Below are 18,081 nucleotides of genomic sequence, written 5' to 3' on the forward strand. Positions count from 1 at the left end.
TTGCAATACATCAACACAATAAGTACATTGACCTTATTTATTTGATGCAAGTAGATAGCAGGTAAAGACACCTAATATAATGTGTGACCAATTAGATCACCTTTATGGTCACTTATCACAAGAAAAGGAGTAAAACAAGGAGCCACTATTTGCATTAATAGCATTGAACTAATATTTACAAAATAACTAACAAAATAACAGCTAGAACGTGAGATTTACTACATCAATGGCCATAGGGATATCTCTTGCTTTAGACTCCTCTACTACCTCCTAAAAGGGAGGGAAAAAATGTTATCCAAAATAAATCAAAATGAAATGTCATCCAAAAAAATTTGGTAAATCCAATAAACAAACAATTCCGTCACTTCACTAGAACTGCCCTGTTTATACATTTCTTTATGGTAGTCTATCAGCACTCTGTTTTTCAAAGGCTCTGGTCCAAACCAGCCATGACAGCGATACGTGACGAGGGATGCTCTTGGTCCTTTTTAAAAAAAATGCTCCATAAACACTTCCATATTTTCGCAAAAAGTGATAGTAATTTTTATTTAAATCAGCTGTCTACATACACAATGGTGTTTATATCCACAAAACATGAGTACTGAAATACTATTAAGTAACAATATACAATGTAAAATATGCAAGCAGATAACATTTTACTAGTGCAGTCTTGCAATCAGAGTGAAAATACTGCATTACTGCCCACAGATTACAAATAATGTTTTTATCTTATGCCGATGTTTGAGCACCCCTAGATTCCAGTGCCTTTTCCAAAAATACCTGAAGGACAAAACAAAAATTAAACGAGAACCACAATAAACATTCAATACAAATAAAATGCAATTATGTAATTTAAAAATATATATATTTTAATCTGTATTACCCTGACAGGATCAGAGAGAGTGTCGTTCACAGGTGCTGTTTGTCCTCCTTTCATCTCTCTGGATTTCAGATATTCGTGGGCAAAGGAAATAGCCTCTTCTTCACTATTCAAAGGAAAATAAGGACAGTGAAAGATTCAGTGAAAATACTATTTTTTTTATTCAACTTGGTGTTAGAAACACAAATGAACTTGTTTGACTGATTAAGATTAGGAACACCTATCTAATAAAAACACCTCCATCATTAAAGCTACTCAATGTAACTTCTGGCCCTCTAGCGTTTGAAGCATAAAACTGCAAGTTACTTGTGAAGAAACATTTTTGGAAATTACGTGAGTAACAGTGGATATAAAAAATCTCCAGCTAAAACAGTGTAAGACTGGAGAAACTGGAAAAACTGGGAGAGAGGGCTACTCTCTCTGAAACACAAAGGAAATTAACATTTGAACACTCTTGCATAAGCATCCGAGACGCCTCACCCTTACAGTCTCCTCATCTCCTCTCTCATGCGGAGATCACCTGAAATTCACCCACAAATCTATATGGTTTAATGTGAACAATTGTCCAACAACACTATACATGTTTGCGATCATTTGAAATTTCTCAGTGCGACTGGTACAATTGTCTCATCCCCACAGAAGATGCACCAAAATGTTGGTCGCTGAAAATGGCATTTTCGGTTTTTGGCTGAAAAGAGGAAAAAAAAGGCAGAAAATATGCCGCCCCTCCGTGTTTAGCGATCAGCGATCTCGCACGGCATGTTTTGTAACTTCGCAAGAGGCTCTGCTTTTCCGCTCCGTGTGTTCGCCGCGCTCTTTGTTCTGTGTGCGTGCGCTGCGTTCTCATATTAGTGTGTGTGCGCTGTGTTCTCAGTTCAGTGTGTGCGCGCTGCGTTCTCTGCTCAATGCTCCGCTCCGTGTGTCGCTCACAGTCCAAACACTTCACTCATGTACCGATCACGCTCACCGGAAAAGCAAAGTCCGCTCAAATAACGTGCCGACATGAAATGTCTCTGTAGTAGACTTGTTTCTGTTTGCAACAGACTGATACTGTGCTGTAGCCGTGCTGGACAACACTGGTAAAATGACGCTACCCTCTCGGTCACTGATCCACTCCCTGCTACTGTATATGCTCACATGCTCTGATAATAATAGCTTTGTAGGACTACACTTTATTTTGATAATTGGTCAAAAAAATAAATCTGTTCAAATCTGTTGTAATAATACATTGATCTTTAAATATTATTATATATTACAAAGAACCAAAATCTTTTAACATGTTATATCTTGATTGTTACTACTCAAACCAAAAAAGAACAACATGACAAATGAAACTGACACGCATCAAATCAAATATAAATACTGATTATGTATTGAAAGAGGTTACTTTCCCTAAACAGCATCTTTGTGGGAATGTTTAACTTCTGAATAACTGTTACTCATTTGGGAAAAAAGCCTAGAATAAAGTATGAAATGTAAAGGTAAAAAATATCTAAATTTGAAGCGGGGGTCGGCAACCTACAGTATGGCACTCAATCACAGAAGAATGTGCATACTAGTTTGTCAGAAACACTGCATGCTTGAAACTCTCACGTTTTAAATGTAGTTATAGCTCCTAACTTAAAACAGGCTCTGTGACTAAAAATCAATAATATTATACTAAAGATTATCACTCTATCTGATCTCAGAGAACTTCAGATAGTTCACTCCAGAATTAAAATTTCCTGATAATTTACTCACCCCCATGTCATCCAAGATGTCCATGTCTTTCTTTCTTCAAGAAATTAAGGTTTTTGGGGAAAACATAACAGGATTTTTCTCCATATAGTGACTTCACTGGAGATCAATGGTTTGAAGGTCCAAATTGCAGTTTCTTTATATAGTTTAAAGTTTATATACTTTTTAACCATAAATGCTCGTCTATCACTAGCTCTGCGATGTACGTCCACGACTTCACGCATTACGTGGTCACGTTGGAAAGGTCACACGTGAGGTAGGCCGAATGATGTACAGTAGGGTGAAAAACTCCATCTCATTTTCTCCAACGTCAAAATTGTTCGACATCATTGTTTTAATTTTTTTTGTAAGAGCGTTTGACTTAGTCTTTGCACGTTCGCTTTGTAAACACTGGGTCGGTACTTCCGCCTACATCACGCGTTGCTCCCCGTTGAAGTTCACTATATAGAGAAATATCCTGGAATGTTTTCCTTCATTTCTTTTCAACTGAACAAAGAAAGACATGAACATCTGGGATGACATGGTGGTGAGTAAATTATGAGTAAACGAACAAATCCTTTAATTGTTGCAGTGTTTGTATTAATACTTCCCGATCACTCTGATAAGCTTTATTTTGCAATACTGACCAGCTGACTGTACATTATTCCTTGTAAATCTGTTACGTAGAACAGCTTCAACAGTAAAAAAAAAATAATAATAATTTTTTAACTTAGCAAACTCATGACCTGAATCAGAAAAATCAACTAACCCCTTTTGCTCCACAAGGCAGTCCAGCAGCTCCTGCACTAGTTTAGAGAGACCCTTCGAGATCAGGTGCCTCTTCAAATAAGTGAAGTGTTTGGTCTTCATCAACGTCTGGGACTTGCCATTTTCACAAAGGAATGTGAACACCGTGTCTCTAATCTAGAGCAAATAAAAATGAATTAAAATATACAACTGAAGTACTGTGAAAAGATTTGTTTAACAATAAGACAAGGAATAACCTGTGAAGGAATGCCGGCTAACTCTCCAGTGGTCATGCTTTCCTCTATCTGATCCAGAATGAGCGTAGGGTTACAGGACAACAGGAAGCTCTATTGTTTAAAACATACAAAACATTGTTTTAGTACAAACTGAAAATCAAACTCATTCAGATCACAGATCAGTGAAACAGGAAAGCTTGTATACATTCAAAATAAAAATCACAATACTTTATTTTAAGGTGACAGTTACACGTTACATGTACTTACTATAGTAGTAATAATAGTAAATTATGCATAATTACAAGCAACTTACCCTAAACCAAACCCCAAAATTAGTAAGTACATGTTGTTAATTCATATTACTCAGTGCCTGTTTGTGCAATTAAAATTAAAGGAAGAAAAAAATATATATCATTAATTACTTGCCCTCATAGTATACCAAACTCACAAAACTCAGCACTTTTATTTTGCAAAGCATAAAATAGATACAGTATGTGCAGAATGTCCAATAAACTCTTTTCCATTCAACAAAGGTAAACAAAAGGTATGATGTTATTAGTGTTTAATTTTTGGGTTGTAAAGCATTAATCTCCGTAAAACTGCTTTGGAACAATATTGTGAAAAGTGTTAAACAAATGTTTCTCTTACTGTATACACTATGCATCTAACATCACATAGTGGGCAGAACTTAAAGTGAATATTTAGATATTTTAATAATTCACTTTTAAATTTAAAAATAAATAAAATATACTTAGCAAAATTCTGATTCACAAGCAAATATCTGAACTTTTAATGAATCCTTTAAAGATTAGTCTGATAAAAGCTTCACTACATGAAGAGCTGTTACTGAATCAAAATCTGACTCCCTTGCAGACATATCTGTCTTGAAATTAAGTCTTGGGTACTTAATGAAACTTCAGAAATGATAAGAGTATATATACATATATATATATATATATATCAATCAACAGTCGAAGTCAAGTTTACATACACCTTCCAGAAAATGCAAAATGTTATTTAAAAATAAATAAATAAGGATCATAAAAAAAATCATAACAATTTTTTTTTAATCGCTTTGATACAATTTTCACAAGCAAATGGTACATTTTCAAAACTTTTAGTTCTAATCTCATAACAGATAATCAAAAACGCACTTTAAAAACAAATGTCAGCATAATTTCAATTACCGGTATGTTTCAATTAACTCTTTCCCTGCCAGCGTTTTTTTTTTTTGCCAGCAATTGCCAGTGTTTTAGCCATTTTCACAAAATGTTCATGTCCCCCACAGTATTTTGTTGTATGCATATCTGAACATGCAATATATCAAAAGGAATGACAGACCCTCTAGTTTTAAACAAACAAACAAAGAAAACAGTTTTATTCTAGCTTCATGCATTCTTTTTTATCAACACTTGAGGGGGTTTCATAAAAAAGCTAAATTGAGTAAAAAGCTGAGAAAATCACTTTTTTTATTTTCTTTTTTTCTCAAAGACTACGTCCAGATAGGATTCAGAATGATGATCAAAACAAATATGGAGTAGATCGAGTCAATCAACACAAAGCTTCACAGTCCTAACCACTAACCGTCCTGGGTCGACATTTCACTCGGTAACATTAGGCCGCTTTGATTTATATGCTGTTTATTGTTGAAGATCGCATTCTTTTTCATATGCATCTGCTTACATATGAGGCCGCTTGTTTCTGCTTCTTTGCCTGTGTTTTGATCTGGAGATACTGTACTCGTTCAGGAGATGTGTAATAGCGCCCCTGTCCCCTACAGGGAAAGCCGTAAATTTTGCTTGTAAAAATAGTATCAAGGCAATTGAAAAAAACTAAATTCAATTTTATGATCCCTCTTATTGTTATGAATTGTGAACCTACTTGAATCTGTGGTTCCTTCTTTTTGACACAAGGTATGAGCAAGAGTGTGCCCAAAGAGAAGGCCTGCAGACTGAACTGAGAAAACCGTTTGGCAATGGCAACCAGATCCAAAGTGAATAAAAATGGACATCTAAAAGAAATAAAAACAAAAGGAGAGAAATGGTCATCTTTGAGTTAAAGAGCCCCTAAAGGGACGTGGTGGTGGTGGAAACAATTGGGATGGGATAAAGAATATTTTTCAAAGCTTTGCGTTCTCTTGCAAACCATTTGCGTTCCCCTGAGAAACTTTGCGTTTTCTGGCTAAGAATATTCGCCTTCTCTCACACAACTTTTGCGTTCTCTCACAAATCTTGTGAATTCGGACAAACACTTCCTGTTTAATGGAACTTCTCGGATCAATAGCTTGTGAGCTAAATGTTGTTAAAACACAAATGATACCTCTTTCCAATCATAGTAATGTAGACAACAAGCTACAACCTAATTTTCCTCAAAACGAGCCTTATAATATCTCTATGAGCAGCCGGCTAGGATACAAGAATAATAATTATACATTTTATTTAAAGGAACACTCCACTTTTTTTGGAAATAGGCTCATTTTCCAACTCCCCTAGAGTTGAACAATTGAGTTTTACCGTTTTCGAAATCCATTCAGCCGATCTCCGGGTCTGACGGTAGCACTTTTAGCATAGCTTAGCATAGATTATTGAATCTGATTAGACCGTTAGCATCTCTCTCAAAAAATTACGAAAGAGTTTTGATATTTTTCCTATTTAAAACTCGACTCTTCTGTAGTTACATTGTGTGTACTAAGACCGACAGAAAATGAAAAGTTGTGATTTTCTAGGCCAATATGACTAGGAACTATACTCTCAGCATGCTCCGTATACTCTACGGCAGCAGTTCCTTGATTATTACGCAGGAATGAGAGTATAGTTCCTAGTCATATTGGCCTAGAAAATCGCATCTTTTCATTTTCTGTCGGTCAAAATGCAAAAAAATAAAGATTCTGTCAGTTAATTAGGAAGGAGGAACGGGGGAGCACCTTCTGCCCAATCCCACCAAGCCAAAAGCCGTTGTGCACATGTAAGAAAGCTGTTGCCATTGTGTTCAGTTATTACAATAAGAGCAGACAAAGAACAATACAATTTTAAGTGATAAACCTACCCTAATAATAACTTCACTAATAAGCTATGGCTTACAATACATTAGCCCCACCCAATACTAATACTTTCTGTTTTGATCAAACAGACCCTTGAACTGAAGACTTACTTTAGAAGCAGGACAAATGTCTGATACATAACTTCATGCTGTTGAGGACTGAGAGGAAGAGAGGCTGTAAAATAATCAAACAGACAAACAGTGAAAAGCATTTAAGTAATAAAAATGTATATGCAACATTACAGAGAAACATCTACGGTTAGTATTTCCATTTTCACCTGTCAAGAAAGGGGCTTGAATCACACTTCGCCATATCCTGGAAAGACTTTGCCCCTGCAGGAAAATAATATATATATATTATATATATATATATTTGCAGTTTCGTGTTAAATTGACCTAAATCAGAAGCGTCAAAGACACTACCCATGGAGGAGCCCAATCCAGCAATTTCTATTTTATAATGTTTCCTGAGGTGCAATTATAATGTTGGATTTTTACATAAAAAACTGTGATAATTTAGGAATAAAGGCCCTTTTCTAAACTGATTTTAGCCCTCTGATTTAAATATTTCTCATTAAAAGGGTGTGTTTTCTTTAAGACTTTGGTTTAAGGCCTCTGCTATGAATGGGTACATTTTTTAATATGATAAAAGTATGTGGCTTGAGGTAAAAATAAACACACAGTGAAACGTGTTCTGAAGCGATGTAAGTACTAGAAGTTACGGCTCATTCAAGAAGATACGGTATTCTGTAATTCCAATTTATTTTTTTTTTTTTGCATGAGCTTAACAACACACTTATGTTACGTCTCACACCTATTGTTTTGCTTCAGAAGACATTGATTTATCCACTTGGTTCAGATGGATTACCATCATGATGGCGCATCAACATTTGGGAAGCAATTCACTTGCATTATATGGACTTTTCTAAAAAGATTGTTTCTGAGGAGTTCATCTGAAGAAAGTAAGAAACATACATCTGGGATGGATTGAGGGTTAAAAAATATATAAATTTCTTGGGTAAAGTATATGTATCAGGAAGGGCGTTGGCTTTCAGGGCAATCTAATGTTAAGGAACTCTAAAATCTCCTAAAACTAAAATCTGCCATCTCTAAGGTTTTCGAGAATGCTATACATGCTTTTATTTCATTCTGTCTGGACTACTGCAAGGCATTAGTCAGTTCTCTCTATCTCGCTTACAGTTTAAGCAAAATGCTGCTGCAAGACTTCTAACAAGACGATGGACCATTTTACACTTGTGACCTCTTTACACCAGCAACTGATGAAATATAGATTCCAATACAGTAATACAATATGCTGTTATTTGTATTTAAATCTTGTTTTATTGTCATTGTGTTGAGCATGTTGTGGCCCACAATAAATAATATTTTAGTTTGGCCCTTGCACTAAAATGAGTCTGACACCCCTGATCTAAATAAAAACAAAGGTTAGGGAAATGATCACCTCTAAAAGGCTGGGCACTGCAATGAGAGCTTCGAGAACCTTCTGCAAGTAGCTTGTCTATAGAAGGAAAAAGAAGAAACATTTTCTGAAATTTACAACAGCAATGAACACAAGGAGGCAGCAATGCACCATCCACCTAAACAAACACCACATGAATCAGCCAGCTTTAGGTATAGTGTTCAAACGCAGTAAAAAACATGACTAATCGTCTAAATGACAGGATTCATAGTTCACATGCACAATTTTCGTGGGTTTTTCCAATATCAAAAATATCATGGCCATTGTTTCAGGATGCAGTGTTTGTGCACAAGTACACATATTACGTGTATGTGACTTACCATATTGAACGACACAAGTTTTTGCAAGACACTGTTCCACAGCTGCAAGTCATAAACCTCATACTCCAAACAAAGATCTGCCACAAGACGGACAGCCTGGAAAAAATTATGAAAAATGTATGCAGATTATGCTTTTGTGGAATTGTGAGATAATCTGCATGACAATAAAGATATACATAAAACACATACAGTACATAAAGCTTTAACTGATATTTATTTATATATATATATATTTAGGGATGAAAAATCAGGATCAGGTTCAGGATTTTTGCAGCCAATACCGATTTTTTGTCATGGTGATCGACCGATACCGATTCCGCTTAATATAAGACAAAGATAAATACAAACAAAATGGAGAAAATGAAGCAGTCTGATGCAGCCCACAAGGTTTATTTAAACATTGTCCAATAGTACCGGTAAACTGTGGAGGACAAAATAAACATTTAATCTCCTAAAATGGAGAAGTCTGATGTAACGTAAACATTGTCCACAATTAAGTCTGAGCAGGAAAAAAAAGGAATGGGTATTTCAAGCAAAAATAATATTCGAAAATCGCTGGGTATTATTCGAATACATGCATGTACAGGCCACACACACGCGAGAAAAGCAGAGCAGTGTGACGCTTAGGCTAAATATAACTTTAAAAACTTAAAGATACGTTTCATATTTGTTTAAATAATATAATGTTATTTTTTAAAATGTCATCTATGTTGATTATATGAAAAGGAAACCGCATGAGATGAGAAAGATAGGATAATAAGATGCCCAATATATCAGGAGACATTTGGAGTGGGTCAGAAATTATTTTGACCACTTTATCAAATTTTGTTTTGTAGAAAGCCATTTTTTTAAGTGAATTTTGTTTTGTATAAATTGTATCTTAATTTAAATCAATGTTTCATCAACCAATTGCCTGGATTTAATAAATAAGAAGCAAATATAGCAGAAAATGTCAAGACACTCAGCGTATAGGCTACTTAACTCACAGACCTGAGAAATATATCTCATAGAAAGCTTGACATGTCTTTAAAAAATATATATTTAAATCGAAAAGAAACGAACGAGGCCTTATGTATGCTAATCCGTATGAAGTGTGCATTTCTCTCTAAAGCGCGTTCACTACTGCGAAGATGGAGTCGGCATCGCCAACTTTATCTTTGTAGCTAGAAAACACTAGTTTATTAATAAACAATTAAAATGTATCATGCTGCATAATTAGGGGTGTAACAATATATCGTGCCACAATATATCGCAATACAAAAATGCAACAATACGTATCGTGGATAGTGACAATATGTATCGTGGATAGTTCACCCAAAATAGAAATTACTGTATAAGAAAAAAATCATGTTTTCAGAGTTTTAGTGTCAGTACTACATTAAACTACTATATAATGTTGATTATAATGTATAATAATGCAATGGTCAGCTTCAGAATCATGAATATTTTTATTCTGGTGTCACCATTGTCCTTGAATTACAAGCACCAAGTCCAAACCTGTTCATTTAAACCCACAATGTAATTTCAAAGTTAGCATTTTAATCAACAGTACATTTTTTGTTAACCTTTTATCATATGTCTTGGGAGTATCGCAATAATATCGTATCGTGAGTTCAGTATCGTGATATATATCGAATCGTGAAATGAAGGTATCGTTACACCCCTATGCATAATCATTACTTTTGCCGGTTATTTGTGGCAAGCTTTATGCATGCGCTTGAGATGCGGAATAGGCAATATATTATGCCGACGATAACACTTAGTATTCTCTCCCATATATTTAAGTAATTAAATTACTATAAATATGCAATTAGAGTAATGGCTTAAATTAACTACTACTACTACTTTACATATTCTCTACATATGTCCCATATTTTCTAACCAGCACGTCACTGCGGGCATTCTGAGCGTGCGGCGCTGAGTCTTCATAAAGATGCTCTCCGCTTTTTCTGCATTCTGGGAAGACAGTCTATTCCTGTTTTCATCCAAAACATGTCCTGAATAAACCGCTCACTATCAACACTCGTCGATGGAGCACTAAGGTAGACTCCTGCTGCCTTTTTTGCAGTTGTCAGTTTTTCGTACTCGATACGTCTCGCCGTGGGTCGTCCTTAATGCCGAATCAGGTTTGTCGTATTAAATGTTTGGGACAATGCTCCTCCACGTGAGATTTCTTTGTAACATTCATGGCAAATAGTGAATTCTTCATTGTTTCTCGAAACATAATAGTAATTCTACACCGATGACATGACATGTCCTCACGTGTTGACGTCATCAAATTGTGATCGGTTTCTGAGATCGGCCAAGTTTACCGAGTACCGATCGGGTCATAAAATGTGATTATCGGCCAATACCGATCTCCGGCCGATCGATCAGAGCATCCCTATTTTTTAGTGTTTACATGTTTTACAATAGTTCCAACAACACTCAAAAATAGCAATGCCACAGTGTTCATACTCTTCAGACCATCAAACTATAAATGGATTACTAACAGTTTTCTCTGCTCATTAAATTGGATAGGAGAAAGTATTTCTGGCGATTTCTATTTAAATGTATTTTAGTGCTCAAAAAATATTATAATTTCTATAATCAATGTTGAAAACTTCAATTTATTTTTTCTAGAGTTCTTTGGTAAATTTTGGTAACGGTCAATTTTTATCAATTTATTGCATCCCTGCTGAATAGAAGTATTCATTTCTTAAAAAGAACCAAACAAAAAGACAAGCTAACAAAATAATCTTACTGATTTCAAACTTTTTTTTTACTTTTTTTCAAAACTGTAGTAAGAACTGACAGAACTTGTCTGTTGAAGTGAGGAGTTTCAATATCAGTTGCAATATCTACCTGAGGTTCGTTGTTGTGGTTCTTCCATAAACCCTTGATCATGCCTTCTTTTGGGCTGCTGATGAACATTTCCAAGGTATAGGGAATGTTCAGGGCTTCCATCTGGGCAAGGTACATGTAACACTTCAAATAATATCTGTGAAAACATCAATATATGGTCATTAATGCTGCAAATTCATCAACCTTGATTAAAATAAAATGGCAAAAAGTTTTTTTTGCATTAACACTTGGACAAATAAAATGCTTACAGTTCTATTCTTATTAAAATTGCACGCAAACAACTGAAATCATTTAATTTAATAATATATTCTAGATGCTGCTCACATGATTTTGCTACTAGGCCGGTTGGAAAGTGCCTCCAAAGTGTTAGCATCTGCTAAGCGAGTGAGACAGATCAACGCACGGCTACGATGTTCAAAGGTCAGACGAAGGCCCGATCCTCCCAGGGGCTGAAAAGATGAACAAATGTAAAGCATGTCAGACCTTTACTTTCCCTGCCAACAAACATACCACTAATTACTTTACGAGGCAAGTAAAAATAAACATTTATTTTGCTGGAAAACTATGGCGTTCATACAAAACACTTTGTTGAAAACGAAGGCATGGCTGCCATTCGCTCCCTGATTGGGTCTTCTGGATCACTGCATATTCTTCCCTGATTCATCAAGCCCGTGTCCTATGATCATTACGCTACTGGAACACGACAATAAGAGGCCAGAGCCGTCGCTCTTAACAGCTCTGTAACGGAACTGCAAGCTTTGCTGACCTTTTTAGCACCAGTTGTGCAGTTAAACTTGGAGTAAGAGTTTTAAAAAGAGTAATCGGCAACTGTTTACACTTGTACATGCATGCCCAGTGTGCATGAATGGTCATGTGACATGCATTTTCAGGTGTATAGTGTGGACGAAGATCTTTTCTGAAATGCAGTGGAAACGCCAGTATGGACGAGGATTGTTTTCATTTTAAAATGCCATGTTAAAACGAAAACGCACTAGTATAAACAGGGCCTGATGCCCAGGTTTCTGTTGAGGGTGAAAAGTTCTACTTACCCACGTTTGTGCTGTCAGGATGGGACTGAGCAAGCGAGCGCTTATATCCATGGGGTGCATCTGCAGCAAATAAACAACTCTGCAGTATAAAGAGAATGAGAGGAAATGAAACGCGGGGAAGAGAAAGACTTCTAACCATGTTACAGAAACATGTTTACTCCATTTGGTAATGTTACACGGTAAAATCTTTTTGTATTTTGTTAGTACCTCATGAGATCAGGGTCGTCATTTATATCAGTCACATAGTCCTGCTGATGTATGTCCTATAGAAAAGGAGGTATGAATTTAAATCTAGTTTAATAATGCACCCTCATACTAAGTATGTTTACATGTGTAGATATAATCAAACTACAGTCAAAGTTTGCTGTACTACTAATGCAATGTGTTGGTCTCTCAAAAGACTTTGCAGAATTTGCAGTGTGTCTGATATATTTTACACACCTTGCCATTAGACTGCCCTGTTTGGCACAACCATTTCTCCAAAAGAATGTTCCGGATCTTTAGAAGATCGACTCCATTGATGGAGGCAATATCCTTGGCCACGCTGTGAATATCTGTCCAGTTTCAGAGAGAGGTGGCAGAATAAATATCCAAGCACACATACATTACACAATTTTTGGGGTTGTTAAGATTCCATAATGTTTTTGAAAGTTTCTTATTTTCAAGATTCTTTGATGAATAGAATGTTCGAAAGAACTTAGTCAAGACTTTAACATGTCACTAGGTTACTGTCACTTTTGATAAATAAAATAGAGCAAATAATGCAAGATCAAATTGATCTTATAGCACAGATATACTATACTCCTTATCCTTACCAGGGTAAGTCATCCCAGCAGGGTTTTTCATATGGTCCACCACTGAGCTATGCTCAAAGAGAGCTACAATAAGGCGGCCAGGCAGGCCTGTGAGCTTGAGGAGCTCTGGGGAGCTGAGCTGAGATGAAAGGAGAGCGTTCTCTGTGGCCGAGCGCTGATATTGCAACTGCAGTTTAGAGATGAGTGCCTCACCTCGAGCCTGCAAATTTTCCTGGCAAATGATCCAAACAAGACAGAATCAAGAAGAGAGAGGGATAGAGTAATGAAGAATAGGGGCAGGCAGAGATTTGTGAAATAAATGTGGTTAACAAGTCCTCACTAATAAAACTAAAGGAATCCATTTTTATTGACAAGGTGTCATTGCACAATACAACACAGTATAGTCAACCAAAATGCAAAGCCATGGCGGTAAATACATCCTTGCTCATTCCTCAAATACCTGCCAGTATGCCAATATAAAATAATGATTTAAATTTTGAGCTGTCAGGTAAAAAAATTGGGAAATTCCTTCAATCATTCCTACGTGTTTATGTTATTTCTTTAAACTGAACAGCTTCTACTTTGCGTGAAAACGGTTCCACAGAAGAAAGTAAGTCACAATTTCAGAATGACACGAGGGTGAGCAAATGCAATTTTTTGTTTCTTTAGGTGGAGTATTCTTTTAAGTGAATTTTAAACAGTATTTAAACAGTAGCAACACAAGTTCCCAGTTCATTTTTAAAGATAAAGGCACTGCAAACTGTAACAACATTTAATGCACCTACATAACAAAAATGTACTCACAGAGTTATTATTATTACTTTTTAGGGCTGTTGATTTAAACAATGAATCATGATTTCAACCATTAACATTAACCTTTTCAAACCAATCTGTCCAGTGACAGAGTCCATTTATGAATGAATTTGAGAAGATGCAAAGAGAAGTACTTTTCTCCATCAGTAACTGATAAGCATTTGCTTGTTGGAACTCTTATTCAAGTTGTTTAAAATCATACAGAACACAATGAAACCGCTGCATGAATGCATATGATACAGCAGCATACATTGAATTTGCTCATATCTAGTGAAAGCCTCTGATGGCTTTTTATTATTATGCAATAGAATACAAGCAGGAATGTAGAGGTGACAGAGAGGGAGAAGGATCGATATATGATTCAGGTCAGACTTTGAATACTCAAACTTTTGATTTGTTCGAGGCTGTTTTTATTTATTTACTGTAACCACTTTGCAGCAAACTATTTTCATAATTTCATTATTGTGGTGTTGTCCAGAGCTCCTACCCCAGATTTACCTGCCCCTAAACATCATATACAAAAAGTGAAGTGTGTTTGGTTGTCGATTAGAAGCACTTTCCCTGTCTAATAACTGCTCTGTTTTGGCAACACCTAAATCAGCCTTGGGAGATCCATTAAATCAGCCAATTCAGCAGCATGAAAATAACTCAAGTGATCAATCAATCATTTTATGAAAGTCTTTTTTGCAAACATTTGTTTTTAAAAATAAATCTTTGAATGCCTACTCCCTACCCATATTTGAATCTTAATTAAATATTCATATTGCCTTGTGGTGCCATCCCAAAGAGGCACAAAAATAACTTTTACTGACTTTTGCCTTAACTGTTCCCTGCTTGTGGAATGAGTTTTTAGCCACTCTCAAGAAACGGCTAAAGACGCATCTTTTTCACTTAACTCGTTAATACCAACACTTAGTATTCTACTATATTTATATTATTCAGTTAAAAAAACAAGCATGTACTGTGCTAGACTAATTGGGACTAGTCACAGCACTTGCCTATTGTTGATGTGTTGCTTATTTTGTTCTCCCCATTTGTAAATTGATTTGGATAAAGGCATCTGCTAAATGGTTAAACGTAAATGTTAAATATTGTGTTGCTTGGAAAAGGCACTATGTAAATAAATCTAATCCTTCATTGTTGTCACGCTTCACATCAAAATGTGCAAAATCTTAAAAGTATATGTAGTCACAAAACCAGCACACTCGACAAAATCTGATCACAAGAGGCTACTGGAGATGCATTAATATCAGGTGTACTTAATGTCTTTAAACTGACCACTTGTGATCAAATCAAGTTTTGTCTTCCCTTGGAAAGTGGGTTGGTTTTAACAGATGAGCCATGTTTCATGTTCATGTCCTCCAAACAATATATTTAGATTTTCTTTGAGAAGCCAACATACCTCCAGAGCATCAGACTTCTGCAACTTGTGTACGAGTTCCAAGCTGAACTTTAAGAAATCAGTCTTTTCTGCCCCTGAAATAAAATAATAATAATGAAAAGTAAAAAAAATAAATCAAATGTGATACACAGCACTGTCCAACCAATTTTCTTATTTATTCTTTTTTATTACAATGCCTCTCCTCAAGTCTACTACAGCAGCATCAGGCACCAACGTATACATTGGAAAACAGTCCGTCAATAACATTGGTCTGTTCCTCACATAAAGCTATTGTATTTCTTCAGAAGACTTGCGACATAATGTGCAAGTCACATGAACTACTTTCATGTAAATTTTTGGTCATTTTTGGAGCTTTACACCATTTACCAACATTAATTTTCATTGTACGGGGTATGTAAAAGAGAAACCTGAACAAGACAGGCTTTATTAAATAAATAAAATAAGTGTTGAAGGGATCGAGTGCTGTCATACCACAGACTCACCTGCAGGAAGGTCCTGAGCAATTTTATGGATTGTGGCTGCAGCAAGTTCCAGATTTTGAATGCACAGTGCATGTTTAAAGATACTCTGAGTCACACTGGACGACTCTTTGCTGGGACCAAGATGCTGGTTTTTCTTGGACTGATCCATTAGCAAAGGCAAAAGATTCTTCTTGAACACATGGTTCACAGCTAAAACATACAGCTTATCAAGATTAAGCTGGGAAAAAAGCAAAACAGAAAAAATACTGTAATTATCTCCTGTAAAAGTAGCAGTTGTTCACATAACTACTTCACATAACTCTTGCTCTTATGAATGTCAGGTATATGTTTTTAAAAACTGCACCAATATTGTTGGGTTGTTGAATTTGTATCCATGTCAGATAATATGTGTAGAGCTAAATATATTATACTACGTTTAATGTAAACAATTAACATGGTTTGACGGATGGAGGTGGTTTCTGTGTGAATTAACAAAATCACGCAAACCCAAAACAGTTGTGGAATGACTTTTACAGAAATTTTCTAGAATTTCTGTGTGAAAGGGGCACTTCAAACCCCTTGTTTTATTCAAAGCCCTTGAGCAAACTGTGTGCTGTCACTTTACCTACAAAAACATCTGCTACAAGGCAAGAAGTTCTAATAATAATAATAATAAATCATTGACATGCAAAAAAAGAAAAGAAAAAAGAAACAAAACTAAAAACAGGAATAATAAGGAGGACATTGATCTTAGCTCTGTCGACATGTATGTTACCTTCAGCAATTTACAGATGAAGAGCAGTGTGGGTAAAGTGTCCTCACTCAGTTCAGGAGCTGTTGGAACGGCACACAATAAAAAGAGGAAAACGTCAAATTGACCAGAAAATAAATGAGTAATTAAGAACAAATTAAAAACACAATAAGGTAAATCTGGAAGGTTGTGGTACAATGAACAAGGCTGCAAAAAGTCAACACAATGATACACACAGACAATTTTCCAGAAGGCGTGGTTGGTCTGGAATAGCAGATGAAAAGGCAGGCGGGTGTTAGCTAGAGCAGTGGGTTCAAGACCGTTCTCCAAAAGATATGAGCTCTCCAGGTCAGTGGGAGGAGAGATTCTTCGATGTGACTTTAAATGCTGGAGTAATCCAACCATCTAAACAATAAATCATAAAGATGTTACAATGAAACTTATTCCTGTGCCAAATCAAGCAGCCGTGTGTTTGTTTGTTTTTTTAATCTTGGAAATTCACTGACCTGGCCAAGAGGTAGAAGGTTTGTGCTCTCATCCGCCATCTGAATAGTTTTGAGGACTCTCTCTATCCACTCATAGTTGTAAGGATTTAGCTGTAAATATTGCATTCATATATACACCATTAGATTAATATCAACTATAACAAATCAAAATTACATTTGAGTAATCATATGTCACTTAGTGGCACAAACAATACATTAGTCAATGCCTTACGTACTGTACCCCATAAAATATTACAAACATCATATGAAATATTTCCCATGCAGAATAGAAGTTAAAATCACTGGGATTAGGCTATCAGAGGTGAAGTGTGCAATACAAGACCTTGGTCAAGGCGGAGTTGAGACTGAATACAAGGTCTTTGGTAGAGCCGAGCTGAGGAACAATCTGAAGAGCTCTTTCTAGCATGTCGTCTTTTCGGAGCAGCGACTCTTCACTCCGCAGGGTACCTTTGGCATCCCCTTCTTCAATCTCCATCTCATACCATCTATCTTCCTGCAGTAGTAGAGTGGTTATGTACAGATTGATTGCAGAATCGCTGTCCAATCCAAATGTGCTGCAGAATAAAAATAAAAAATAAAAAAAGCTTGAGTATAACACTGTAAGAAAAAAACAACAACAGAAAATGTACTGGTAAATTTATGCCAGGACATTATCCGTTAAGTTGATGGCAATTTCCTTCAACTCTAAAATACTGTGCAAAGCGAGATTCAAACACGGGCAAAACACTTGCGACAAATTAATACAGAAAATGCGGTAGCACTTTATTTTATAGTCCTGTTCTGCATGTAAATGCTATTGACTTATTATATTAAGAACAATGACCAGCTAATAACTATGTGTCAAACCTGAAACTAAACCTTAACCTGCATAGGTAACTTATATTACCCAGTACTTTCTTAAGTACGTACACAGTATGTGCACAAACTGTACTGTAAACTATTTATTTTTGTTTTGTTTCGTTTTTTTTTTAAATATGGTAAATGCTTCCGGTTTAAGACTTGAAGAAAAATATATGGAAGCTTTTTTCTTTCCACCATGGAAT

At 35.9% G+C, this 18,081-nt stretch overlaps 1 protein-coding gene across 6 annotated transcripts in view; it reads right to left on the reverse strand.

Moving 5' to 3' along the window:
- Positions 1–494: 494 nt before the first annotated feature.
- kntc1 (kinetochore associated 1) overlaps positions 495–18,081 on the reverse strand; it is a 48,737-nt gene continuing 31,150 nt past the window's right edge. For all 6 annotated transcript variants that reach the window (XM_079607079.1, XM_079607077.1, XM_079607078.1 and 3 more), the window contains 21 exons: positions 17,361–17,592; positions 17,039–17,128; positions 16,769–16,937; positions 16,557–16,615; positions 15,803–16,019; positions 15,321–15,394; positions 13,127–13,337; positions 12,753–12,865; positions 12,519–12,574; positions 12,312–12,390; positions 11,587–11,711; positions 11,263–11,398; positions 8,419–8,514; positions 8,081–8,137; positions 6,897–6,951; positions 6,730–6,793; positions 5,461–5,590; positions 3,601–3,690; positions 3,366–3,520; positions 884–986; positions 495–780 (listed from right to left, as the gene is read on the reverse strand). In XM_079607079.1, the coding sequence (XP_079463205.1) occupies positions 730–780; positions 884–986; positions 3,366–3,520; positions 3,601–3,690; positions 5,461–5,590; positions 6,730–6,793; positions 6,897–6,951; positions 8,081–8,137; positions 8,419–8,514; positions 11,263–11,398; positions 11,587–11,711; positions 12,312–12,390; positions 12,519–12,574; positions 12,753–12,865; positions 13,127–13,337; positions 15,321–15,394; positions 15,803–16,019; positions 16,557–16,615; positions 16,769–16,937; positions 17,039–17,128; positions 17,361–17,592 (2,362 nt within the window). In that variant the 3' untranslated portion in view covers positions 495–729. The remainder of the gene's footprint in view (positions 781–883; positions 987–3,365; positions 3,521–3,600; positions 3,691–5,460; positions 5,591–6,729; positions 6,794–6,896; positions 6,952–8,080; positions 8,138–8,418; positions 8,515–11,262; positions 11,399–11,586; positions 11,712–12,311; positions 12,391–12,518; positions 12,575–12,752; positions 12,866–13,126; positions 13,338–15,320; positions 15,395–15,802; positions 16,020–16,556; positions 16,616–16,768; positions 16,938–17,038; positions 17,129–17,360; positions 17,593–18,081) is intronic.

Source organism: Phoxinus phoxinus, assembly GCF_949152265.1.
Source record: "Phoxinus phoxinus genome assembly, chromosome: 3".
Taxonomy (NCBI): domain Eukaryota; kingdom Metazoa; phylum Chordata; class Actinopteri; order Cypriniformes; family Leuciscidae; genus Phoxinus; species Phoxinus phoxinus.